This window comes from Phaenicophaeus curvirostris, chromosome 6, assembly GCF_032191515.1.
Source record: "Phaenicophaeus curvirostris isolate KB17595 chromosome 6, BPBGC_Pcur_1.0, whole genome shotgun sequence".
Taxonomy (NCBI): Eukaryota; Metazoa; Chordata; class Aves; order Cuculiformes; family Cuculidae; genus Phaenicophaeus; species Phaenicophaeus curvirostris.
In genome coordinates this window covers 17930199-17957280 of record NC_091397.1, presented here as the reverse complement: position 1 = coordinate 17957280, position 27082 = coordinate 17930199, and the positions used below count along the sequence as shown (strand labels likewise).

General features: G+C 37.6%; 2 protein-coding genes across 2 annotated transcripts in view; one reads left to right on the top strand and one right to left on the bottom strand.

Moving 5' to 3' along the window:
* The window catches only part of APBB1IP (amyloid beta precursor protein binding family B member 1 interacting protein), a 67176-nt gene extending 62074 nt beyond the window's left edge, over positions 1–5102 (top strand). Inside the window, exon 14 of the mRNA XM_069859455.1 lies at positions 401–5102. Coding sequence (XP_069715556.1) covers positions 401–931 — 531 coding nt within the window. The 3' untranslated portion in view covers positions 932–5102. The remainder of the gene's footprint in view (positions 1–400) is intronic.
* A 3032-nt stretch (positions 5103–8134) lies between these two features.
* On the bottom strand, positions 8135–26297 carry LOC138722242 (protein adenylyltransferase SelO-like). Its single transcript, XM_069860203.1, is given in 19 exon segments — positions 8135–8297; positions 8300–8366; positions 8702–8781; positions 13362–13482; positions 13572–13653; positions 13748–13792; positions 14456–14585; positions 15197–15313; positions 17362–17434; positions 17913–17982; positions 19830–19917; positions 20614–20681; positions 24683–24697; positions 24699–24782; positions 24881–24934; positions 25038–25102; positions 25834–25962; positions 26195–26254; positions 26256–26297. Coding segments are annotated over 19 exon segments (1437 nt in total). The 3' UTR covers positions 8135–8250.
* Positions 26298–27082: the final 785 nt, after the last annotated feature.

Sequence of the window (27082 nt, the reverse complement as noted above, 5' to 3'; positions counted from 1 at the left end):
TTTGGATGCAAAATCACAGCACAGATTTTTAAAAAAAAAATCTTCATGTTCTCACAAATGAACAGCAGGGCGGAACATCAAGAAAGTATCTTTATCTGTCTTACTAACTGCAACTCTATGAAATTTTAAAAGCACTAATTTCTGAGGACAGCGCTCAAAGAGGTGCTATGAGTATTGCCAACATGGAGGTTTCCACTGTCACAGTTCTGTGGGCAGCTCCAGAAAGAAAACAAAATACTATTTGCACTCTTTAGGCAAAATGTACTCCTCTTCATTTTGCTGTTTGTCTAGTACACTCTTCTCAAATATTTTCACATCTTTTCCCTATTCTTAGGCAGTGGCAGTAGTTTACATGTGCACTGACTAAGTCTTGTTCTTTTATTCCTTCTGCTTATTAAAGGCTAAATCAAATAACGGCAGTGTGCCTGGTCTGGCCCAGCCAGTGATGAGGCCACAGAAATACCAGATTAAGAGGAACTCACTGCAGCCTCCTCCTCCACCGGAAAGGCGGTCATCTGCTATTTCTGTTTCACCAATTCTACCCTCCAAAGTCAAACGAGACAGCGGCATTTACCTAACAGATCCAGATAGCATTCCAGCACCACCACCTATGCTGAAGATGGATTTTCCACCACCACCACCATCTGATTTCTGTGAACCTCCTCCTGATTTTGTGCCTCCACCACCACCAGCCTTCAGCAGTGGTAATGGAGATGTGCCATTACCCCCTCCACCTCCACCTGTATCCAGTAAGCCACCACCTCCAGCAAAGAAACCTGTGCCACTTCCTTCAAAAAGGCTGGAAAACACAGGTCAAGCTGGAGAGCCGCAGCCAGCTAGGCCACCTCCCGCTGGGGGTGGAGGCAGGCAAGCAGATTTCATGTCTGACCTAATGAAAGCTCTTGAGAAGAAAAGGGGCAGCAGCTCCTGAACTCTGGGAGCAGGTGGACTTCAGGCTATAGCTGGTTTTGTGAGCGATCATGGAAGGTTGTGCCTGGATCAGGCTCCTCCAGAAGGAATTCTCATTCAGAGTTCCTCCTGGAGGCCTTAAGAAGGAAGATGGAGTGTCCTCTGTCCCCCACTATGTCCCTATAACCTGCTCCTTCCTTCTCCCCAATGCAGCAACTACCATTCCAGCGTCAGGTCAAGGTAGGACTTGGCTGAAAATCTTGCTTCATTCCATTAGGACAGCCAGGGATGGTGAAGCAGCACTTGCAGAGCCAGCCAGCAAGTGAAATGCACCTTCTGTGACTGCTTTTCTTGTCGAATTGGAGCTGAAGGAAAAAAATACAACAATGTTCTTGTGTGTATTTTGAGAACAGGGAAGATCCTTTTTCACAGAATTTGCCTTTAAAGTTCTTTATCAGAAAACCCCCAACTGTGGGTGTTTTTTTCAACAAAAAAAAACCAGATTTTTTTTTTTTTTTTCCAGAACTAGCCTGTCTTAAACAGTAAAACTTCAGCTGGATTGTTCTGAGATGCAAGGCAGGAACAGGACCATTTCCAGACAGTGTAATCTCAGGTGTTATACACTCCAGCTTCCATATGCAACTCCAGTCACACACCTAGCAGCATTCATAATTGCTGACTTTAAATCTTAATTATTTGGTTAATCTTAGACAAAGAAAAATTTTTATTTTGAAATCTTGTATGTTTCCCTTGGTAACTAGAGATTTTTTTTTCCTGTTGGTTAATATTTGTCTTTGAACTGTACCTAGAAATATGTCCTCTGAAAGACTTCATAATTATCCTGTAGCTGATACAAATGACTCCTCCTACGTTTTTTTTTCATTTGTTCTCCAGTCTTAATTCTCCATTGTTCATTTAGGCAGCATTCATTATTCTTAAATAAAAATAGCTTCTATTTTGTATCTGCACAAAGTGTCATAGTTAATGAACAGGCATTTTACTGGCAGTTGGTACCACTTCAAATATTTTACAGAGTTTTTCCCTGTACCTTCTAGTCTCCATTTCTATTTCTTCCAGTCTTTGCGTCTTCTCATGCACATGATCTTTAAGATATCATAAATAACATATTTCTATATTTTGCAATACAAAAATCCTAAAAAGTAAAGTGTGTGGTCTAAATAAATAAATACATAAAAGCAGCTATCATAGCAGGGAGCAAGAGTCCACGGTCCAGAAGTGGTGGTAGGAGGCAAGGGAAGGACAAGCTGGTGGCAGTGCCACCGCCTGGGAAATTTTGAGTCATCTCTAGTATTAGTTTTGGCTTAAAGTTGGTTTGTCAGTAACCACGTACCTGCATAACAGCCTAGCAGAAATATAAAGGGTAGAACCACCTCTCTATAAAGTGCCTTTTCTTTTGAAATGACTATTTTTATGACGGTTTAAACCATATGTGTTTCTTCATGCCACTGAAATGACTTTGCTTTAAACACTGCGGTAAAGCCCACAGCCATGTCATCTCTGGTGGAAGAAGTAACTGCTTAAGGCAGACCAATAAATGCCTCTGTATGTGGGCAATGGTGGTTGTGGTTAATCCTCCCTGCTTCTGAACTTGAAAAAAAAAAGTAGAACATTGTAATTACAACATTTTACAAGATTGTTTAAGAGATGCTAAGTGCAAGGTGTGTATATCTGCAGAGATGGCAGAGAGTTTGGGCAGTGCCTTTTGGGGGTCACCGTGTGAGCACAGACAAGGAGCACGAGAAGTGTGTTGATTCTGCTGTTTAAATGGAGCCCACCCCCACGCCAGTGTGTCACAAAACATGGTCCTGCACTGACATCATTCCCCGGTGAGGTCTTTGGTTTAGGTGAATTATTTGACCAATATAGAAAGAGGTAGGGGACTTTTTTGGCTTTCCAAGGTCACGCAGTTCTGTCAGGCTACCAAGGCTTGGCCTTCACCCCCAGCTGCCTCGCAGTCTCTGCACTGACTGACATCAGTGAAAACTTTGTAAGTAGAGTCTGAAAGTGCAACCCTAACCAAGGTGATCGCTTGCCATTACAGCCCCACTTCACCTAAGACTTGCAGACCCTTAGCTTCTGCATTGTCCACAAGCCACGGCACTAAGAGCCACCCTTTTATCAGAGTACAGATAGCAGTGCTGGCTGGCCCAGCTCCCTTTTGTTCAGGTGTCCCCTACTATGTTTGCACATTTTGGTGGTTGCATGAGTGCAGTCCTCCACAAGGCAGCAAAGAACAGGACTTTGCAAGGATAAAGCACAAACCACAAGCACTCAATGTCCAGGAGCCAGACCCTGACAAGCTGGAGCAATACAAGGTAAAACGTGCCTGCCTCAGCACTAGGAGATGCTGGTAGTACCTGGTCAAAGCAGTGGGTGTGAAAGGACAGGCTCTTGGAAGGAGCCAGCCTTGAGAATGGTGACGGACACAAGAGGAACTTGTGGGTGCACACAAGAGGTTTCAGAATGGGGATGCTTCAGGCAGGGAAGTGCCAGGTGAGTCACTAAAATAAGTTGAGTGACATCTTGCAACTTAATCTGTTGACTGTTGGGACAAGCTGAAGCTAAGGGATGTCCTGCAGCAATCATGCCCATCCCCAGAGTTATTCAGGTACAGCCATTCTCCATTTCCTCCTTCCTTTGGTTTGTCAGCAGCGAAAGCATTGGAAGAGTAAGTATCAAATCAGTGATACGGGGATGGGAGGGATGTCTTAGGACTGCTGTTAACTATGTTTGCTCTGCAGCCTGTGGTTGAGGAGCCAGCATTGCTAGCAAGATGCTACAGCTTGTGCAGCTGTATCTCTACTGCTAAAGAAAAGAGAACAAGGACACAAGCTTGAGCAGTGTTCTAATGCTCACCTATACAGTGAAGTGGGCCTAAGCACAGCTCCAGATGCAATTAAAGGAACTGCCCATGCCAGGCACCATTCTCAGAAGACAACATGGTCAAGTCTAAAGCAGATTTCACTCCCAATACAGAGATCCCTTGTGGTGCGGATATTGCCAGTTAGGGTACCAGTTCATGGGCCAAGGGATGAGTTCCTGTCCCTACTTACCTGTATAGACAGAGCCCAGGCAACTCTTACAGGTCTTCTAGCTCCCTTGCTTTCACTGAACTGAGCAAAAAGCTCTCACCAAGAGAACTATGCTCACCAATAGAACACCTTACCTAGAAGTTCTGAATTGACAAGCTAAAATATTCAAGAGATGTCTCATCAACTCCAAACAGAAACTGAGAAATGTTCTTGAGACCAGAGCAAGGCTCATAAGCTGAAGTACAAGGTTTAGTTTCAAGTGCACGAGAAAACAATACTAACTAGCTAAGAGGTTAATGCTAGGGGTTAAAAAAAATTTAAATAAAGTATTAATACATCCCAATTGCTTTCCTTATGTAACTGAGGTATGCATTATGCAGAATCATTGAATGCTAAAGAGCTGCATGTCATTTTCTGGGAAGTTATTAGTGCATATTTTTGACACATTTAGGTGACAACAGCTGTCTGCCATTTAACTATTTTTAAATCAAATTAATTTCATTTTATGAAATATACACCGAGCATCAAAATAAAGCAGAACATATCCTTAGGAAAATGTTGCACGATAAGCTAGTTTCTTCAAATTCACAAAGCACTAAGATTTCCACAGCTTCCCTAGCATTTAGTTGTCTCACCAGAATGCTCAACCTCCTTCCCTGTTTCCTCCCTTCTTTTTTGTTACAGCACAATAAACTCAATTTTATAAATTTTACATCTGGAGTCAATCATAAATCTTAGATCTTACACAAAAGAAAAAGTTGAACTTTCTTCAAAAAGAATCAAAGCCTACAGAAAACTCTAATGATCAATTAAAATGCTGTGATGATTAGACCCCTATCAACTATTCTGTGCATGTGCGTGGTTGCATTCAATTTCTGAAATGTAAGTGTTCAAACTCTATTCAAAGAAGGGAGCTACCATCTTAATGATATGCAATTATCTGGCTTTGTTTGGTACAAAAAAGATGCTGCAAAATACAAAAAGATCTTCCTTTCCAAAACTGTAAATCAAAGCATTTGTTAAAAAAAGAAACTAATCCTTCCACCTCTGTATAAACTATTGTGGTATGAAATTGTCTTATTCCTGTAGAGCCTGGTAATATGTAAAGATTACACTATTTTAGTCTGAAAAGATCTGAAATTGTTGCATGTTATTTTTAACTTTTTGCCATACCTCAAATGGAAGCAGTCTCAGCAGCTGTTGTCTTTCTTGGGCTTTTACATGACTGAAACGGAAGAAGGACCTACTTCAAGCAATCACTTCTCCATCACTCCTCAGGATTAGAAAGGTTAAAGTCCTATGGAAAAGGCCACATGTGGGGAATCACAAGTGCAGACCCTTCCTAACTGTCCTTCGCTACAGAGGGAAGCCAGCAGTTCAAATAAATGGTAACCTGTTTGGTTACCAGTATTTTTACTCCCCATCTGCTCTTGCATTGCTGCTATGTTTATGTAACATGAAGGAAAAGGGAGGTCCAGAACTGTAGGTGGGAGCCTAGGATTTTAGGAAATATACCATGAAATACAGTTCTAATGTTTATGTTGCCATGGTAAACCATAATGATTAAAATCTAGAAGAGGAAAGGGAGGTGGTACAGAATGCTGAGCACAATGTGGGCTCATTTCCCTACTTCTACAAAACAGCTAAAAGGTAGGGGTGAGATAACTGTATTCTTCGCGTGTTTTTCACACACTCTTTGTCAGGCACTTTGAGAATGGGCAAGTAGAAACTTAAGTGGATTATGTGGCATAACTAGAGGACAACTGTTATTTATGGGATATCATTGACAGTATCACAGTAGCTGGGCAAGGTGTGTATTCTGTTTGAGGGACACGCAGAACAGAAGAGATTCAGTATCATTAAGACTTATGAGTTCTTACGGTCTTGCAGGGTATGCTAAGGCAGTGTGATTGCCATTAACAGTCACTACTGACTATTATGAAATAAGAACTCTCAAGATTACTAAAACCAGGTTACAAAAACCACATGGTAAAACTGGCAGAGGTTGGAGGAGGAGGAGATGTGCCTTCACATAAATCAAGGAAGAGGACATGGCTGAATCCATGAATGAACTCCTGGAAAAGAGAAGTAGGTGACCTAAAGCTCATCACAGCCAAAGGAATACATGAAACCAGTTTCCAGGGCTTGCTTATCCTTCCAGATGTTTTTCAAGAACCTGAGAAAACCCTCACAATGAACACAGTGGGCAGCACATGCATATCGCTGCTCAGAAAATACCTCCTGTTTGGGATGTTCCTGGTTTTGTATCTTGATGCTGGAGGCTTTCTTTACCTCTAACTATTGGTGAAGCAGAGGTCCACCTGCAAGTGTTATTAGTAAGATTTAACTTTTCTAAAACACTTTGAAAAAAGTATAAAAATGTTTTGCATGTGTGCAATTATTCCATGAGGTAAAGAAGCATAAGCAGCTATGTCTGGCCCCCATAAGATAGAAATGTACCAGATATTTGGTTCAACATTAATTAGAGTTTTTTCCTTTCACCTAGCTGGAAACCAGACCCAGTGTTACAGTGCTGCTGTGTTTACCCCTAGGCACAAATACTTTTATATTGTCACTTAGTTGCAGTTTAACTCATTTCACTGCAGGTGGTAATATTGCAGTTCACACATTTCATCACAACATGCTATTTTGCTTGTAATTATCACAGAAGATACATTAACATCACTGTTCCAGTAGATTGGAAGTGTACCCTACTTCTGAAGGGCTACTACAGCCCACCCCCAGCTACTCACTTCTCTTACCTGGAAATGTTGCCAGCTTGAATACTAATCCCGATGGCTGCAGAGGAGCACTTACTACCTGCACAAAGAATTTTATCCCAGGATGAACGTGTGTAAGTTGCTTAAACTTCAGACTTGCCTTTCAGAAAACAGAAAATTTAAATATCTATATTGTAGCTCACTTTATGACACTGCTGTTTTCATTTTAATAACTGTATTTGTGTATCTCAGGGGAAACCATCCTGAATAATTGTGTTGATTATAGTTAAGAAGTAAAAGCATTCAAATATTTTTTTAGTCACTGAAAGATTTCTAATAATATAATTTTTTTCCCCACGAATTATATTTCTAGAAATAGATTTGTGAGATGCTAATTACACCACTTAATAGTCTCTATTTCAGAATCAAGTGGCACTCAAGAAATATGGAGATTCTAAAAAAATCCATTTGGATTTGGGAAGAAACAAGGTAACCTGAAGAAGTCACAAAGTCTCCAAATAAGCGTTTTTTTCTGTGAATTTTCTAGCATAACATTGTACCTGATTGCTTATTAATTTTTACTTAATTACATGGTAATTTTTGTGATGTGGAATTGGAGTGTCAAACAAGAATAAGTAATGCAGACCAGGGCTCGAAGACTAGTCTCTCTCTCTATTACTCAAAAGAATTCTATGTTACAGCTTCAATTAATAGTAAATATCTTCACCACAATATTTTTGTTGGTACCTTACAGCATCTGGTGGCTGGATGCAAAAGTACATTGACCTGTCTAAGTATGTAGCGCAATTCCTCCAAAAAAGTCCTTTTCCATGTTCAACCGATTAAAATCTCCTGAGGCATTATATTCATGCATTGACAATCTTTCTACTACTATCAAAAATACACTTTAAAAGGGTCAGGGCCAGCACCCAACACCAGAAAAAGACACCAAAATTTATTTTTTGGCAAATCACTTCCAAGACAGGCATCTTTGCTCACTATTTAATTAAATTTCCTTTAAACCTTTGTTGGCAGTTTAATGGGACAAGGTCAAAAGGAGAAAAGATGTCAAGGTCTAAGTGCAAGATGATCCTCTGTTCAACTCTGCAAAAGACATTTATGTCTTCAGAATACAATTACATTTGAACAGAGTGTAACAGCAAGAAGAACATTCATCAAAATACTGTACAATTAGCTTAGATGGATTTTAAATTGACCAGCCACTAAAACTTATTGAGACTCACCTGATCAGCCATGAACTTGGCAAGGTTAAGTGAGACAGTCTGGTAGAACTTAAATACTGGGACTCAAAGTAATGCACAGCTGAATACGAAGGGCAGAGTTAAACTGCCAATATAATTTGATGATGCAACCATACGTAGTGGTCCATTTCTTTAATCTTTAGACCTTATAAAGTTCATCAAGACCTTATCTTGTCTAGTTGTCTAGCGCAGTAGCAGATTCCAGTCCACAAAGTGTGAGAGAAGCTCCTGTGGCTTGAGCCACGAATCCTATTTGAAGGCCTGAGCTTTAACGTTGATCATTTTTCTTGCTTGTTCAACTTTGTCTCAAGATGAACAGCTTACTTTAAAATCCTTTGCCCAAGCTGGAGGGCACAGCCTGCTTCCTCTGCAGTCTGTTGTCTCCAAAAGGGATGCTGCAAAATCTGCCGTAGGAGATGAACCTGGAAGCAATTAAAATGGGTAAGTTCTTATGCAAAATATTTTCCTGCAAAAAAGAAAAGTCTCTGCCACTTCATTTTATTCACTCTTCTGGCTCCAGAAATTGCTCCGTGAGTTGCTTACTAATGTTAGTACTACTATTAATATAGTCACTGCTATTTATATCATAATTAATACTAATAACTGTTATGTTAATATTTTTAATACTAATTGTTATAAGATAATACACTGTTGGTCAAAGTGTAATATATAGTTGAAGTGTAAATGCAACAACTCTTTCATTAGCAATAATGCAAATTATTAATAAATATGTCAGGAAAGAAAGAAAGAATTTTACCTCTGAAAAATCATTCAAATTAGCTTTTTGCACTGCTGATTCTGCCATCCAATTCCTAAGTATGTATCTAGGATTAACAGCTAAAACCAAAAGTAAATCATGTTAAATTTAGTTAGACATATTGAAAAAAGCAAAACACAGTAATTGAAATGTGTCACTGAAATCTTCAAGAAGGTTTCATTTGCAGATGAAGGAAAAAAATTCATAGAAAGGAAAAGGAATTAATATTTCTATTTCTTTTTATGAGCTGCCAAAAGGATTTTCCTAAACTTGCACAATCACTAATGCCAAAATGCCAAACAAAAATGAGAATAATACAGAACATCACATTGACACACAAACCACAGAACTGTTTGGTTAGAAAAGACCTCTGAGATCATTGAGTCTAACCCTACATGACCACTACTAAATCATATCCCTGGGCACTTCATCTACCTGTCTTTTAAACACCTCTAGAGATGGTGACTCAACTACCTCCCTGGGCAGCCATAACAGTTCCCTGTTATGAACACCAGCAGATTTTTAAAATGTGATGAGTTTACCAAGGCATAGCCTTCCACTGTGTTGTCAGAAAGCATATTTCAACATTGTCAATGCATTCCTGGAGATTATAAAAATGAAGACTATATTATTTAACATAAAAAGGAATTCTTGAGATATCCATTAAAGTATATGCAGTTAAATAGTCCTTCTTCCATATCATACATCAAAAGTTTAGCCATAAAAACTTTCATACTGGATTTCAGATGCATTTTTAGAAACAACTTTTTCAATTTTCTCATTCCTTATAGTTTCCTGGGAACAAGGGGTCCACAGTTTTATCCACAACTGTCTGCTGTATCTTTTTGGAAACATACATGGCAGCTGCACTGCTTCTCTAGCATCTTCCAGGCTGATTGTGTCTAATTAATGGTAGGAAGATTGTAGGGAAATTGAAAATGAAACTGCTGAATTAGTAAGCGAGGCTGTACCTTGCAGGATGGCAACTAATAACTCATAAAAGGAGTTCTGTCAAACTGCATGCTGAGGACAATTCTCATAAGCACACATGGCTTTTATCGTCAATTTTTTTTAGCAGATAATGTTAACACAGCTCTTATTTTTGTTCTGCAATTCAAGCCTAGGATTCTGCTTCAGAGTGTTTTCCCTTTAATTAATGATCAAAAAATGTTACAGATTAATTGTAACAAACATTTCAAGCTTGCATTGTAAGTCTTAATTTGACATTGGTCTGTATATTTTCCCAAATTCAGTAGCTGATTACTACATGAAGATACTAATTAGCAATATCAGAGGCATTATCACTCATGGTCTTGCACCCAAAAGTCTGTAATTTAAGGACATACTCATACTTCATTTCTTCTTTCCCTTTCCATTGATGTCCCTGTAGGTTTTAGATGAATAGACATTAATTCAAACTTCATATTTCATATATTTCTTTAAAAAAATCCATGTAGCTTTATAAAATAGTTATAAGTACCCTGAAAGTGTATATGAAAGAAGCTATTAGAAAAAGCAGAGTATTCATTAAAAATCACCATTCCAAATTTCCCTCTACTCAATTCCTCTAATCAATTAAGTTATGATGTCATTTTATTATAGATAATAAGATTATATTAGGAGGAGGATGATCAGAAACTATATTTCGGATAAAAGGAGGAAACAAGCTATTTCCATTTCCCAGTTCACTCTGTTCTTACATCTACGTGTACTGCTTCTTTGGCTTGCAAACATAACTTGTTTATCCTAGTTGACTACCAAGACTTTGAGAAAAGCTATGACTGGCTCCTCCTAAAGTTCTGTGGTTAGACGATCACAGGACTTCATTTATATGTAACAGCTGCCCATACAAAATCAGTGCCTAGCGCAGTGAACAGACTTCTCTGTAATAAATGCTGCTTCTGAAAAGCACCATTTAACCAGCTAACAAAATAGAATTTACGGAAGCTATGTAAACAGTGAAACCGCACTTGCATGATTATTTTATGTATCACAATACAATTAAATTATTTATGTTTGGAACTGAATGATAACCATTTTAAGCCCCATGACTTGACATACAGCAGCATTACACAAAGGGTCATAGAATTTTCATAGAAGACCATCAAGTCCAACCATCAACCCAACACCACCATGCCTACTAAACCATGTCCCAAAGTGCCATATCTATGTGTTTCTTTAACACCTCCAAGGACGGTGACTCCATCACTTCCCTGGGCAGCTTGTTCCAATGCTTCACCACTCTTTCAGTAAACAAATCTTTCCTAATATCCAACGTAAGCCTCCCCTGGTGCAAATTGAGGACAGTTCCTCTCATCTTATCTCTTGTCACTCGGGAGAAGAGATCAACACCTACTTCCCTACAATCTCCTTTCAGCTGTAGAGTGCAATGTCTCCCCTCAGCTTCCTCTTCTCCAGACTAAACAGCCCCAGTTCCCTTAGCTGCTCCTCATAAGATTTGTTCTCCAGACCCTTCACCAGCTTCATTGCCCTTCTCTGGTCTTTATCTTATTTAGAAAAGTAAAGGACAAAAAAAAAAAAAAATCACTCTCTTCTCTAAGTGCTGAAGTCTGACCACTCATATTCCTGCCAGAAGAAGAAGGTGAAGGCCTCTTACAAAATCAGAACATGGGCTGAAACCTATGGTTGCACTGCCACTCCCTCCTTTATGAAAGCTGTCCATGTAACAGAAAACATTCTGGCACAATGTCCAGGTGCTGACTTCCAGAACAAAGACTGACATGGATATAGACATTCTTATTTTTCACATTACTGCTGTTCTGTATGTTCTTACATATATTAAAAAAAAAAAAAAAGCTAATAAATAAGAAAAGCTATTTGGAACCTTGGTAACCTCTACCGAGTCATAACAACATCTTGCCCTGACTGCTAAAAAAATTGTGCTTTCTTACTTGGCAAAGTAGTTTGCTCTGGCCAAATACTTGATTCAGTCCAGTAAATGAGTTTTCAAAAGTAAGGCGTGTTAACAATATAAAAAGAATACTTAAAAGGCAGAGAAGTTAATATATGACTCATACAAAAAACGATAATTCACATTAAAACCGTGACTCTGAATAGCAGGAGAATATTTGTCCCAGATACACATTCGTAACAATTGCAAATTGACAAGTTTCACAGTGACGTTAAAAATATCTGTAATTAACAGGAGTGACAAGATAATTACGAGATACTAAAAGACAAGCCAGATAAAAAAAGGACAAAGAAGAAATTTTGTGCCCTTACAAGCATTTTATGATCTGGTCTGGTGTACAACTTTTTTTATACCTATCTTTTATAAAGAAATACAATGATAGACTTGTAGGGGGATTTTGATCGTCAAAACTTTTTGTTCAACTCCTGAGAGACTATGTTTAGGTACTACAAGATAAAGTGCTACTAAAAACTAACTGAAGAGAGAAAAGAAAAATAAAGAAGAAGCGATCAATTTGAAATGCTTCAAGTAACATACTTTGGGACATGAGATATAGACTTACTAATGATGAGGGAAAGGTGATGAATAATGAAGTGATAATGGCAATATATTCAAGATCAGTCAATGCTAAGACAGCAATCAGAAATTTAGTGAGATTTACCAACCCCTACAAAAATCTATAGAGAGCTCTGATAATTTTGTCTCTAACATGAATGCTGGGTAAAAATGCACAGTTAACTGAGTTGAGCCAGATTTCTGCTGCAAGTTGTACTCTACAAGGGACAGCTGTTACAAACAAATACTTAAAATAAAAAAATACAGTCTTAAAGAGACCACAAGGGGCTCCAAAAGACCTGTTTAATGGTACAGATGTAAATGACAACAACAACAAAAAAACCTTTGTAAGCATCTCATCCACTCATCTTTTAAACACCTCCAGGGATGGTGACTCAACCACCTCCCTGGGCAGCCTGTGCCAGTGCCCAATGACCCTTTCTGTGAAAAAATTTTTTTCTGATGTCCAGCCTGAACCTCCCCTGGCACAGCTTGAGGCCATTCCCTCTTGTCCTGACCCCTGTCACTTGGGAGAAGGGGCCAGATCCCTCCTCTCTACAACCTCCTTTCAGGTAGTTGTAGAAAGCAATAAGGTCTCCCCTCAGCATTCTCTTCTCCAGGCTAAAAAACCCCAGTTCCCTCAGCCACTCCTCGTAAGACTTGTTCTCCAGCCCCTTCACCAGCTTCATTGCTCTTGTCTGGACTTGCTCCAGAGCCTCAACATCCTTCTTGTAGCGAGGGGCACAGAACTGAACACAGTATTTGAGGTGTGGTCTCACCAGTGCCGAGTACAGAGGGAGAATAACCTCCCTGGACCTGCTGGCTACGCTGTTTCTGATACAAGCCAAGATGCCATTGGCCTTCTTGGCCACCTGGGCACACTGCTGGCTCATGTTCAGTCGGCTGTCAACCAACACCCCCAAGTCCTCCTCCTCCAGGCAGCTTTCTAGCCAGTCTTCTTCTAGTCTGTAGCACTGCAATGTTTGTTAATGAATCCTTCATTACTAGAGACAGGCTTAAAATAGGGCAGTAGAATGACACAGAAATATTAGTCTCACTGTGTCCACTACTCCTACAAGGACACATTTTCCAGGCAAATCACAGCTTGAGACATTGTCTATTACACCAGCGTTAAGTCCAACCTAATTTACTCATTTTATATTAAGTTTTCCTAAAGGTGGGAGCTGCTATTAATTAATACCTCAGAAATACGGAGATCCTTTAGCTGGTCTTCAGTAATTTCACTGAGCTGCCGAAATGTCACTGTAAAATCAGACTTTGTATCTTCCATATGCTAGTGAAAAAAGATACTTCTATCAGAGTTTTAAAAGTATAATGTATCAGTCCAGATGTCTGCCAATAAAATTAGCAAAGTAAACTCACTTTTAAGAGGAAAGCAATCAAATAGTTTTGATCCTTGTTGTCCCCAGGAAGACCCAATTTTGTTTTGAATATTTCTGTGAAACTGAAAATAGTAACAAAGTAAGGAAATTGTCACATAACATAATTTATAATTTATAGTATTGTGACTATAAGGTTTGGGTTCCTGAACTGCATACCAGCTGTAATAGTGCTCACTGTATACCTCCAAAATCTGGGAAGCTCTGCAAAAACAAAAGAAATGTCAAATTCTATGGAATTACATTACTACTGTTGGTACAATCCTACTGTACACTAAACAGTGAAAACTTCCATCTCATATCTCACAAATATTGATATTATGAATAAACTAGGATCTATAGTGGGAAAAAGACTGATGGGAAGTATTTTAATAGGCTTCAAATACATAAATAGCTAGTGCAAAGAAGAAAAATACAATGTCCTTCCTTTTTGTATTGTGTAAGAATTCATGAGTTCAAACTGCACAAAAGAAGATTCCTATTAGGAATCTTTGCACTAGGGTATTGAAATATTGCCTCATTACTTCAGGAGGATATATGGCCTCCACAGGTAAGCATCTTAAAAAATAAGCTAGACAAACTTATAATGGAAAACTATAGACCAAGGTCCTAACTTAGGGAAAGGGGAATGGACCACAAAACATCTAGGACAGTCTTTCAGTCATATTTTGCTATTATTTATGACCAATGAAACCCTTCTTCCCTCCCTCCACCTTATTCTGGCCAATAAATAGTTCAGGATCAATTTCCACTTAGAAAAAAAAGATTTTACAAGGTAATCCCTTCCTTTTCAGTGCATATGGTGATTAGAGGGTCTCCCATCTCACTAGTTCTTTTAAGTGTTAAGATATTTTAAGGATTACTTACGGCTGCTTTTCCCTGGGATCCAATAAAGGTTTTAGAGCTTGTAACAGCTTGCTTAGATTAAGTATCCCAACATTTGCCTGGTTTCCTATTCTATACCTCCCTTCATCATCAGACCTGTTGGGAATAAAATCTGTTTCAAACAAAACATTACTGTAACTATTCTATTGTGGAAAAGTAAACAATCCCTGTTATAATATTGAAGTGCATTCATTAATACACTTACACAGCAAACTAATAAAAGCCCTAAAGTTACAAAATATTTAAAATCAGATCAGAAGGATACTTATTAACAGTTACATAACTCAAGATTTATTACTTGCAAATCTAGGTAACCCTTCACAGATGAGTTCCCGTATGTCACAACTGACATTTTCCTACTTGAAGATACAAAATAAATTCAGATGTTTAAACAGAAAAAGACTGTCTTACCCTAAAACCAATATCTTATACAAGGTTTTTATTACATATAGTGCTACGACTTAGCACACAGACTAAGTAAACAACTGTAGAACAAGATTCAGGATTTATAAGTATTTTTTTTTAAAAGTAACATGTGTAAACATGTATTTAAGTAAACAGGCCACCTAAGCAAGATTCGTTTCAGTTACACAAGCAAACTTTATGTACTCACACAAAGGTTAGGGCCAACATGTTCCAGTATGCAAATCCATTATTTAAGAGATAATATCTGCTATGCAAGTTACAGGTATCCAGAAGTAAACTGTGTGCAGTAAACTGTACAGCACCAGTCTCTGAGTGGATGCAGTATGAACCCCTTGCTCAGAACAAATGCAGATAAGCTGATGAATGCATGCAGCATTACCGGAGTCCTCAGAGGGCATTCATCACAAATGGAGCCTTAAGGAGGAGACCTGTGACGCATATGTCAAATCTGGTGATTTGGTTTCAATCTGAATTTTAATTCTAAAGCATTTCACCTGATTCTAGGGTGTGCTGGCACTTCCTGGAGTGGAGCTAATTTTCTTCATAGCAGCCTGTGCAGTGCTGTGTTTTACACTTGTGATTAAAACAGCACTGATAACACATCAATATTGTAGCTATTGCTGAGTGGTGCTTGCACAGCACCAAGACCTTCTCTGTTCTTGCACTGCACTGCAGCAAGTTAGGTGAGGAGTGGGCAAGGGGTTGCAGGGGGATACAGCTGGGACAGCTGACCCTGACTGACAAAAGGGATATCCCATACCACAGGACGTCATACTCCGCAATAAAAACTGGCAGTGGTTTTTCCAGGGTAGTTGTTGCTTGGGGACTGACATCACTTGTTGGTATTGTCCTCATCCCACCTCCCCACCCCTTTTTCCCCTTCACTTATTCAACTGCCTTTATCTTGACCCAAGAGCTTTTTATCTTTGCTCTTCCAATTCTCACCCCCGATCTGCAGCTGCAGGGAGGAAACAGGTGGCTGGCGAGTCAATTGCTGGCTGGGGTCAACCCACCATACAGAGAAAGACCTAAAACCAGAAAAGCCCTGTTTTTTCAATACAATAGAAACAATTTATTCTCATGAGATTTCCTTAATTTGAGGCTGCAGTCTCATGAAAACAGATAGCAAGACAACCACTGCTGGTTCTGAAGCTTACTTAGATGCAACTTCTAAACAATAATCTAATAATACGCATTTATCTACATACTAGACCTATATCTACCAATCCCAGTCTGAGTTGATACTCCTAAAGAAAGGTTGCCACGTCTTGGTAGGTTTGACTTGTTTTCCTCCAATATAAAATTAGCTGCTGTGACTATAAAGCTAAAACACGTTGCATACAAAGTTACAATACCACTTTTGCTTTTGGCTGCTTAGAGCAATATGCAATTTTTATTTTTCTAGGTTTCTGTTGTAGCATCTATTGATGAAGTTAAACTGGAAACATTCTCATATAAATGGGTTTAATATTTAATTAACAAGACTTTTAGCACCTGTATAGCATATCATAAAATTGGCCTCTGACATAATTTTTCCCTAAAACTCTTAGAACAATATACATGCTTGGGATTTTTCTGCTGGTAATGTTAGGCGTTTTCATGCACACAGAAACTACATAAATTATTATAAAAATGTATTTTAAGTAAAAAATTATATTTAAAAACAGGTGCTACACTCACTTGGATCATAGGAATCCGAATGAACTGTAATCTATTGTTATGGATAGTAAACTGATCTGTATTGCACACCTACAATTAAACAACGAGACACAAAAGTTAAAATTCCATCTGAACCTTGTATTTTCTAGAAAATCTGCTGTGAAATAGATCCACTTGATCAAGAGAACTTTGGAGCAGTTACCTTTCAGAAATCAGACTCTGGAAAACCAACTTGTCTCTCCTACTCTTGACCTGGCTTGCATTCTAAGTATGAAAATGAGAAAGCATTCTCTAAGTTGTCTTGCATCTGGTTTCTATACCTAGGTGGCACTGTTTGCTTTTCATCACTACATGTAACCGAAACAGCATCTTGCAAACTGGTCTTTAGCTGCTTCCTTGGAAGTTTACAGAATGATGTATTAGCAAGACAATACCATTTTATTTTTCATAATATAAATCCGAAACAAAAGGTAGAAAGCACTGTATCCTATACACTATAAAAGGCTTTTATGTAGAGCAAGTAAACTTACGGATTCACCAATACATGGTCTTTGTACATTAAGCTGTTACAATTCTGAGAACTCTGGCTCCCATATTCCTGATCCTGTCATACAGTCATGCTATGAAACATCAGAAAGTGCTCTTAACTCTGTTATGAACACACTTCTGTATTAATGCATAAGAGATACTGCTGTAGGGGAAAGTATCAGAAGAAATGAAGAACAAAGTGAAAAATAAAAGCCACCTTTAAGTATATGACTACAGTCACTCCTGTGAAGCCAATGCCAGCTACCACAGCTTACCATGTGCAAACCCCACAGATATCCACAATGCAATCAGACTCGCAGTCTCTGATATGACTGTTTAGAAAAATTCCTAAAATCAAATACATATTTTACTTCAAGTCCTCTGAATCAAAAATATGGAATACAATAAATAACATAAACATTTGATTCACTTTAGACATATTTCATATATATTCTGGTTTTAAATGTATATCTCTGTCACCCAGGACTTTTCATTCACATTCTAAATTATGTGACTGCATGATAACCTTATATAGCAAAGACTAAAAGAAGTACATACAGTTGCCCTAAAATAAATTAAAAAGTAAAAAAAAAAAAAAATCAAAAACCAAAACCCAAGACACACTATACACAACACATTTATACTAGAAAAAGCATAATTCATCACTTCATGACCACTGCTTGCTTCAAATCTGCGCAGTAAGAGAACAAAAAATAATAGAAACCAGAATTTTAAAGCCTTTTAAAACTTGAAACTTTGAAAACCTTTGTATAATTTTTGTTCACAGTCTTGTGGAAAATAAACATAACTTCTAAGAAAGACTTACCAGATATCTATCTGAATCATTTGTGGCTATTGATGGAAAATGTTCCTGGATGATAAAGTCTACCAATTTTCTGTAATACGAAAAGCAAAATTCAAAACACAAAACTGGTACTTCTAGAACCGATCATTCGAAATTCCTGTTTTCTAGCAGCTAAATGTTGATCTAGAGCTTGCTGCAAACAGTTATAAGAAAACTATGCTAATTCCTACAAGTCTTGGATTAAATCCTCAGAGATAAAACCTAAGTTTCCACTCATAAGTATGACTGGAGACTGCTATGTCGAGTTAAGATTATTCCTACATTTTAAAACTTCCAGAGGACACCAGGATCTGGTTTCATACGCAGTAATATCAGTTTTTAGGGGGCAGAGGGGGAACTTAGTGTATTGAAAAACAAGTATATGGTTACAATGACATGGTTTAGTGGTTGATAGGAATAGTTTGACTCGATGATCCAAGAGGTCTTTTCCAACCTAGTGATTCTATGATTCCCAAAAGAGTGCTACAAGATTGGGTTAGGAAATTGGGATACACACATTAAAAAATGCAATGCTGGTCAGATGCCTGTCTTTGCAGATCTAAAGTTTAGAGCAGCTGACATTTAGTACATTTAGGAACTCCCTATAGGACCTTCTTGTGGTTAGAGCCAGCCAGAGCCACTGGCACAGGAAGCTGTAAACACTGTCTACAGGTAGGGTGGATGCCAGCCTGGGCAAGGGTTCGACCTGGGCAAGGGTTTGACCTGGGCAAGGGTTCGACCTGGGCAAGGGTTGTGCAGCTGTGCACACAACTATCTAGATTTTACCTTTTAATCAGGTTGTTGGAGCAAATCACTGAACTCTCCTCAAACTGTGATGATTTTATTAGACTATCTAGAAACCTATCTCTTAGAAGGGTGTCCAACCTGTTGTCTCCAAGTTTCAGCTCAGGACATCCTCTTTCAGGAAGACCTTCTCTGAGGAGGAAGCACAGACAGTCACACTAGCCTTGGCCTGCTCTTGGCCACTCTTTCTGGAGCCCCCTCCAAAACACGCAGGAAAGAGCCATGTATTCTGCACAAGTAAAAATGATCTTTACATGCTCCTTAAATTCAATGAGTCACAAATACTTCAACTCAAAAAAAAAACAAAACAAAACTTGAAATCAGTTCATTATTTGTCTTTCAGTTCTACAACAAAAATCTGCTGTGAGATTTCGAAATAAAAAAGGAAAGTCAGCATACAGTCATACAGGAAGTTAATATGAATTATCAGTTGCTACAATATACAACTGCTGCTATGATCTCTTGCTTGTTTTTAAGCACCCCTGAAGGATTTCTGTTGCAAGCGATTATGAACCACCACATTGCTCCTGAGGAGAAATGACCAACTTTTAAATCTTTACAGCAGAACTAAAAATTTTTCATGCTAACTGCTTGAAGTGGAATAACACACAAATTAATATTTCTAAGAGGCTTAAAACCATGCAACAATTTCTTACCTAGTCTACTTCTCTAGTTCTGCATGTTTCTGAAGAGCATACTTTATATAACATACTTAGGCTAGTGATATATTTCATATTTCTGTTAGTTTAGCTTCACGGACACCTATGAGAAATGTAGGAACTTACTTACACTCTAAATTTATAAATCTTCCCAAACAAAAAACCTCCTCCCTAGTACTTAGTTACCAGAACTATTTTAGCTATAAAATCTTTCTTATTTTTTAAGATTCAGGCCTTCAAAAACATCTAGAGGGTTTTACGCTTGTGACATAAGATCTTTTGTACGCTTGCAGGAAAGCAGGAGGTTATTTTTCTATATTATGCAGTCTTCCTTTCTAAACAATTTATGTTTAAATTCCAACAGTATTTATGCACTATAATGTAGATATGGTTGTTATGAAAACTAATGTAGTTACTATGAAGATTAAATCCAAACCTTTCCAAGTCCAATTGCCCAGAACGAGCCAAAATTTCTAAGGATCCTATACAAAACCATGATTTGACAAGTTGTGGCACTATTGCACCTTAAATATAGACACACGTGTACATTTAAACAGAATATCAGCAAAATAAAATAGTTCCATAGTAAAAGCCACCATGTGTTGCTTCTACAGACGCAGAATTTATATATGCAAAGTTAAACCGGTATGAGTATGACCAATGTGTAACAGATTAATACATATAAATGTTACTTTACCACACATACATTTTAATGATAGCGCTTAATTTGCTATACCAACAAACAGGCAAAATTCCAGTACTGCATCAATATTAGAATTACACCAAAGGTGATAGCAACAAAGAAAGAACCAACATAAAGAAATTTTCCCAAATGCTCTGCCATCTCCTTCTTTTTCAGAGCAGGTGTAGATGATGTACTGTGGCACAGCCACAGCAGCATTCCCACCGTCCTAGTATTGCTATCAGAACAATGAAAATTCCTCTAGTTTTCAACATAATTTTTGTAACAGTATTTGAAAATAAAAATTATAGCCCTACCACATATGTGCCACAAGAATAGCAGACCTGCTCATAGAGCTTCCTTTCTGTAACTAAGACACGTTTCAGACAGATTTGTCAGGAAATTTTTCATATCTTAATAAATGAAATAAAGCTTGTTTAGTACTTTCTGTTACACATATATGACATATTAAAGTTCATGTTGGCTATGGAGAATTAAGTTAGTGTTGCACCATATTATTTTGAAATGTGCTCATTACCTCTTTCTTTCTCAATATTTCCATTGTAAAACTGGTCTCTTCATATATCACCATCACTTACAACTAAGCTGCAACAAACAAGAAATGAGCATTAAAAAGTTATCTCAGGAAACATAATTTACAATGAAGATCAAGTCATGTTTTACATAACTTTATTTCTTTTGTAAAAATAAAGAATTTTTTTTTATTTACAAATTACACAGGCAAACAGAAAACTGGGCCTTACCAAGCTTCATTAGCAAGATGTGGATTTTTTGTATTTATACAGTGTTGTCCAATTTCTACTACTTATATTGTTCTTGGGGAGGGTATTGCATGCAAAAAAAAGTACTGCATTCACCTGGAACCTTAGTGACAGATTAGTGTGATGACAACATTACAAGAGTCACAATTTCCCTGAGGACAATGGCAAAATTAGAAGGACCAAGATATTAGAAACCAAATTTTTGCCTTAGATGGAGGTTGCCCTTTACAGGAGCCTGAAGTGTTGTCTCAGGAACTTCAAGGATAGATCTGGGACCCTTAGCAATCAGGAACTCTTCAAATAGCACCAACACACAAAAAAGGCATAATTTTGATGACACATTATAATTGCACCTTTATTCTTCACTGCCACTTGTACTTTGATTTTTAAAAACAATCTCTTTTCACTTGTCTTAAAATTAATTTGCCTTAAAATTCTGTATATCTTCTAAATTTTCATTTTCATCTGAATATTGAAATTTGTGAGTGTTTGGAACAACTTCACCTACTTTACAATATTTCAAAACTTACACACATTTTACAAAATAAAATATGTAATTTTACTTTGTTTTCTGTTATATCAGGGAAAATAAAACGGAATCAATCCTCACAAACTGTGCAAGGTCATCATATTCCCCTAAGGTTAATGCCTGAGTAGGTAAGTTACGTATCTTCTGAAAGAAGTGCTGTCCCCTTAATAGGCATAGAAGACTTCTTGTTCAAGTCTAGCAGCAGGAAAATTTAGCAAATTTTATATAATTCTTCTTTATCCTTGCTTTGCCAGAAACTGCAAAATGTTCTTCTATTCAAAATAGTTGAGTGGTGTGCTATTTGAAATTTAATACAGCTACTTATAGCTGCTATCTACTAGGAAGTCAAAGGCTGTACAGAAGATGGAACCAAACTTTCCTTGGAGGCACACAGAGAACAACAAGAGGCAAACCAAATAATCCATTGATAAATATGACTGAAGACACACAGAGTTACAACAACTCCCAAGTGTTAAATTTTCAGAATACACTAGATTCTGGTTTTGCATACTTTACCATAAAAATTTTAGCAATAATTTAGTTGGACCAAAAACATGAAGCATGCCAATGAACATAAACACATACAAAAAAAGCATTAAAATTAATTATTTGTCTGAATTCTTACATGGTGCAGTTGCCTTCAGCAGTAAATGTCTTTGAAACTAAATCATTATTATATTTTGTATTTTTGAAGGTATCTAGTAGCTATCCAAACTGAGCATTCTCTGTTAACTGCAAGGAACAGGCAGCAAATTGTTACAGAAGGAGGGGAAAAGTATCTAGAAATCAATCTGCTCCCGTTACTGGAGCTGTACCAATACAAGCGCAACACTAGGATAGTTATTTGAAAAAAAGACTCTTTTGGAAACATATGATTGACATGTCTGTGGGAGTAAGCACAAAAGATATTGATATAAGCGAGATGGAAGACGAAAAACGTATTTAAAACCAAGGGTATGAACTCCAGACACTAAGAAGATAGCGTGTGCATCACAGCACTAGTGGAGAGGAGTCAGGATAATAATGCTGTTAAATTGTACTGTTTTGAACAGACCTCTGCTAGGAGGGCTGTTTCTTTTTGACTATTTAATTCATAGCAGGCTTTCTGCAAAATTCTTGCAGAAAACCAGAACTTCTCTTATTACTGACAAAAAGTCTGTAGAGGCATCAACATTTGGTTAATTAATAATACAAGCTAATGGGTGAGCAACACTTAGGAGCTGGCCATATAGTGGAGCACTCACATCAAGATACCTATATTCCCACTGTAAAAATAGTTTTCAAATGGTCCTTGTAGCTGGTAATTATCATTACTTGAGAGAATTCAGCAGGAGACCAGACAAGCACTCAACCACAGGAAATGGAGCACTGAAATTGCTTTTACACCAGAGAAGCTGGAACAGCACTCACAGAAGGATGGATGGATTATATCCTTCCGTACCCCTACCTCTAGCTTAATGTCTGGTCTACACACTCCCAGGTGCTCTGCCTGCTGTTTTGCATGAACATTGAGCCTGGTGCAACTTAAAGGCCACTCTGAAACTCCGCATATTGGCTCATTTCTCTGACCTAATGCATAACACGACTAACTGGTAGTCCCAGTATGTGACCAAAATGATTCAATACGAAGAAGCTTTCTTTATCTGGCAGTACAGTCATAAACTGTAGCACCCCATCGAAAACACAGCACTTAAAACTAATAGAGCAAACCAACCCGCTGGGTGTTCTGGAATAAGCTGTAAGGCTTTTATCCCCACACTTCTGCCAAGACTTGACATGACCTCTCTAAGCACAACCTGCCAGCTGCGGTGCAGCAGCTCCCCATTGGGAAGAATATGGATATCAGCTGTTTTTTTTTTCCCAAATGAAGTCTTGCAAACAGTTTGGAAAGCTTGTAGAACAGTTATGAGAGCCAGGCATCTAACGAACGTGCCAGCAGAGAACTAAAGCATACATGTGTACTCAACAGAATTTGTGCCCAGTTAAGGAGACATTTCATATTCGTTTTGCACTGCACAATTAGTTGAGATGACAGCAAAGAAAGGCTACAACCTTGCCAGGTGCTCTCCTGCTGATATTGACAGATTTAAACTTCTGCATTAACAGCCAACAGCAAGAGATCTCAAGGTGCAGTCAGTGAATAAACCATCAAAAATTTCATTTATAAACACTCTACTTCAACAGAACAACTGTGTTAGAATTAACGCCAGAGAGATTTGCAGACACTTTGCAACTACAGACACCTAGCCATGTAGCAGCCGAATACAGTTTTTTTCTGCAGAACATTTACTTTCTTTAAAGCCTGAAATGCCAGAATACAGGCATGAGACCACTTGGAGCAAAAAACGAACTTGACATTTTAAACATGATCATCTGAAAATTTCATCTCACTTAATTCTGAGAAAATCATCCAAACGAGTGAATGTATTGGTCTGCTTTAGTTCAAACAGGATTAGTTTTAAATTATATTTTTACAAAATCTCCCTCTCTGCTCAAGAGGTATTTGCACACACAAGAAATTGAGAGCAATTACCTACATGCAGTGTTACCTCCAGTATTAACGTCTATTCATCTGACTGACAATTTTTCCTACCATCTTAAAAATTGCAAGTAGGTGACTATGATGATACACTTCCAACTTTTTCCTACTTGACCTGAATCTAGAAAAATTCATCCAAATGCTTAACTTTAATGTAATAAAAGACTCATTAACTATTTAAAATGCATTAACAAACTCATTGATTATCCACATGTACTGAAGGTATTATTTCTTAATTACAGAGCAGGAATCTAGTCCTGCTGGTTTTCTAAGTCTTTTGGTGAGCAACAAGGGAAAGAAAAATTTTATTTTTTTCAAAGAGAAGAACCTCTTGGCGGCAGTACCATGCAAGCTGGACATGGGAGTTAGTGAAAGATATAATTTCTCAATCTAGCGTCCGCTTTTTCCTTTCTTTACAAAATAAACCACATTTCAATTCAAGGTCATTCAGTTAAGACAACCTTACAAGTGAACAACAGCTGCACATAACAAAATGGAGACAGTACACAATATCATATTTAAATAAAGCAATACTTTATAGCATACCAAAGACAAAAGTGAATGGATTAAGATCTAGAGCTCATTGTTACTGGAAAGTTTTATCTAAAAATCTACAAAACTGGAGGGATATATTTTGTTCTGATTGCAGCATCTATCCTCTTGGAAACAAATGGTCCTGCTTTACTGGTACTCAGTGGAACTCAGTCACAAAACTACATGAAAATTAGGATGCTGTGAAAAATAGAAGAAAAAATACCTAGCAGCTCTGCCTAGGAAGCCCAAGATAGTGCATAGCCTCACTACACAAAAATTCTCGCACAGAAGAGCAAAGCACAGCTCTTCGATCGCCATTCCTATGAAGAACAGAGAAATAGGAATAAGATATAAAATCAAAGCAAATTTCAAAAAGAAAACATCCAGTTTTGGTGGTTATAGATTAAGTGCAACTTATCTGGAGTACGGGGTCTTTCCTGACCCCTTTAACTTTAACTCCCACCTCTCACCATGCCTGAAAAAATACCATTAACATTTCTAACAATACACCTTGGGCTATGCATGAATCAGCTAAATAGAATACAGAGTTGAATCAGTCACTTAAAAAAATGCCACACCTGTTTGTATATATTCTGACGAAGTGGGCTCTTCCCTCACCCAGCTGACCTGCCCAGCTACCAAACTGACAAAAATGAAAATCAAATTATTTTCTCCTATCATTTATAGCAGTTAAACAGTACAAATTACACGTAGGTTCTCTGATTTACTCAAGTAGTCATTAAGATAGTGATCCCTAAAGCTGTATTTCCACACTCACACCAACACAAATTAGAAAACCAGAGAAAAAAATTATGCTGGTAATCCCCATTACTTTTCTCTACCTTCCAGCTATGATGTAAAGCTACAGCCCATTCTCTTTTGTATAATGAGCCTTTAAACTGACACAGCTGGTAATTTATTTCTTTAATTGCAAAATACAAATCAAATTCTACCATTCTCTTCCAAGAATAATCTTACTTGTTTCAATGAAACTTAACTCTTATTAATTGTAGTATCGCTGAATTCAATGAGGTTCTGCCCTTCTTCACTCCTCTGAGCTGATAATACCCATCACGAAGCAGAGTTTGCCGGGCTGCAGGGGTGCTAAGAAAGCTTTGCAGCTAACAGAAGCTAAAAATATTATTTGCTTCTGGCGTAAACAGAAAAAGCAGGAAAAGCAGACATGGTACTGTGAAAGAATTATAGTTCTCTTCCATCTGCAGCCCCTTATGAAGAACAAATCCGCAACTGAAGTGTTTCTAAGTATTCATATACTTATAGGTATTTACTCCTATACTTACTGGTATTATCAAGGTATAATTCACATGAAAAGATCTACATAATTCCACCTGGAACAATGAGTGTTATAGTTACCTGATGACCCCCATATCTATGGGCCAGTGGAACACATCCAGATATCACTTTCCCACCACTGACAGACGGACAAAAATCGGATGTTTCTCTGACAGATATATCAAGATCCAAAATATTTTCAAGAATTTCCTGAAGAAAAAAAAATAATACAGATGGTACTTCAATATGATCAAACTTTTAGTGATAATGAATTTATTTTCTCTACCAGTTTTATTATTAAAAGATATCTCACAATATGTTTTACATGTTCTATTTGTTTAAAGAATATGTTGGTGGGATGCTTTCACGAAAAATAGCATAAGATTATTAAAATATACTTAAGTATGTATTTTAATATACTGGAACAAAAATAATAGCCAACCTTTGAAACAACTACAAGACGAACTCTAGATTTAAAAGGTGTAGGATAGACAATTGAAAAAAATGCATTTTCTCACATTACGGACATAATTTTCCTGGACCATGTCAAACAGAAAAGGATCTATAAACAGGAAACACACAAGGAACATTTAAAAAAAAAACAAACAAAAAAACCCAAAATACCCACAATTAACCATTCTTACTGCCTTCCCTCTTAAATTCGATCAAAATAGTTCAGACACAATTAAAACCCCATTATTACAATGTATATTAAACCTGCATGAAAAGCAACCCCAAATAAATTTAGAAATTTATTCTGTTTGGGATTTTTTAAAAGAATTGAATTCTGGAACTAAAGCAGCCGGTAGAGCATACCAGTTTTAAGCTCTAAAACATATTTAAGCATAGCTTCAATTAACTGTGATTAGAACAGTCTTAGGGCAGTTTTATATTGCACTCAATTGTACACAACCCTAAAAGGTATTTGCACAAGACAGAAAATCTCAGCTGTCCTCAGAGCTGAATGATGTAGTGCAACAGATACAGAGCCCCAGTAACTGTGGTATACATTCCATATGCAGTAGTGATAACTGAGTAACCTAAGAAACCAGTGTAGACTCTTCTCAGAGTAATGTAAGCAGAAAATGAAAGGGTCAGAAGATGCATTTCTTGCTATAGTGTAACATATATACTCAAAAGATGTGCTTCATTCTTCCTTCAGAGCTACTCCACACCTTGACACCTGTGTTTTAACATCTTAATGTGTTTTTTTTCCTTTCAAAAATCTCATGATTCCATGTGAATTATAAAATCCCAGCACCTCATTGTCACTGCTTGTAAAAACTGTAAGTTAGTTAGCACCTCTGGAGATTTGTTGTTAGCCATGTTC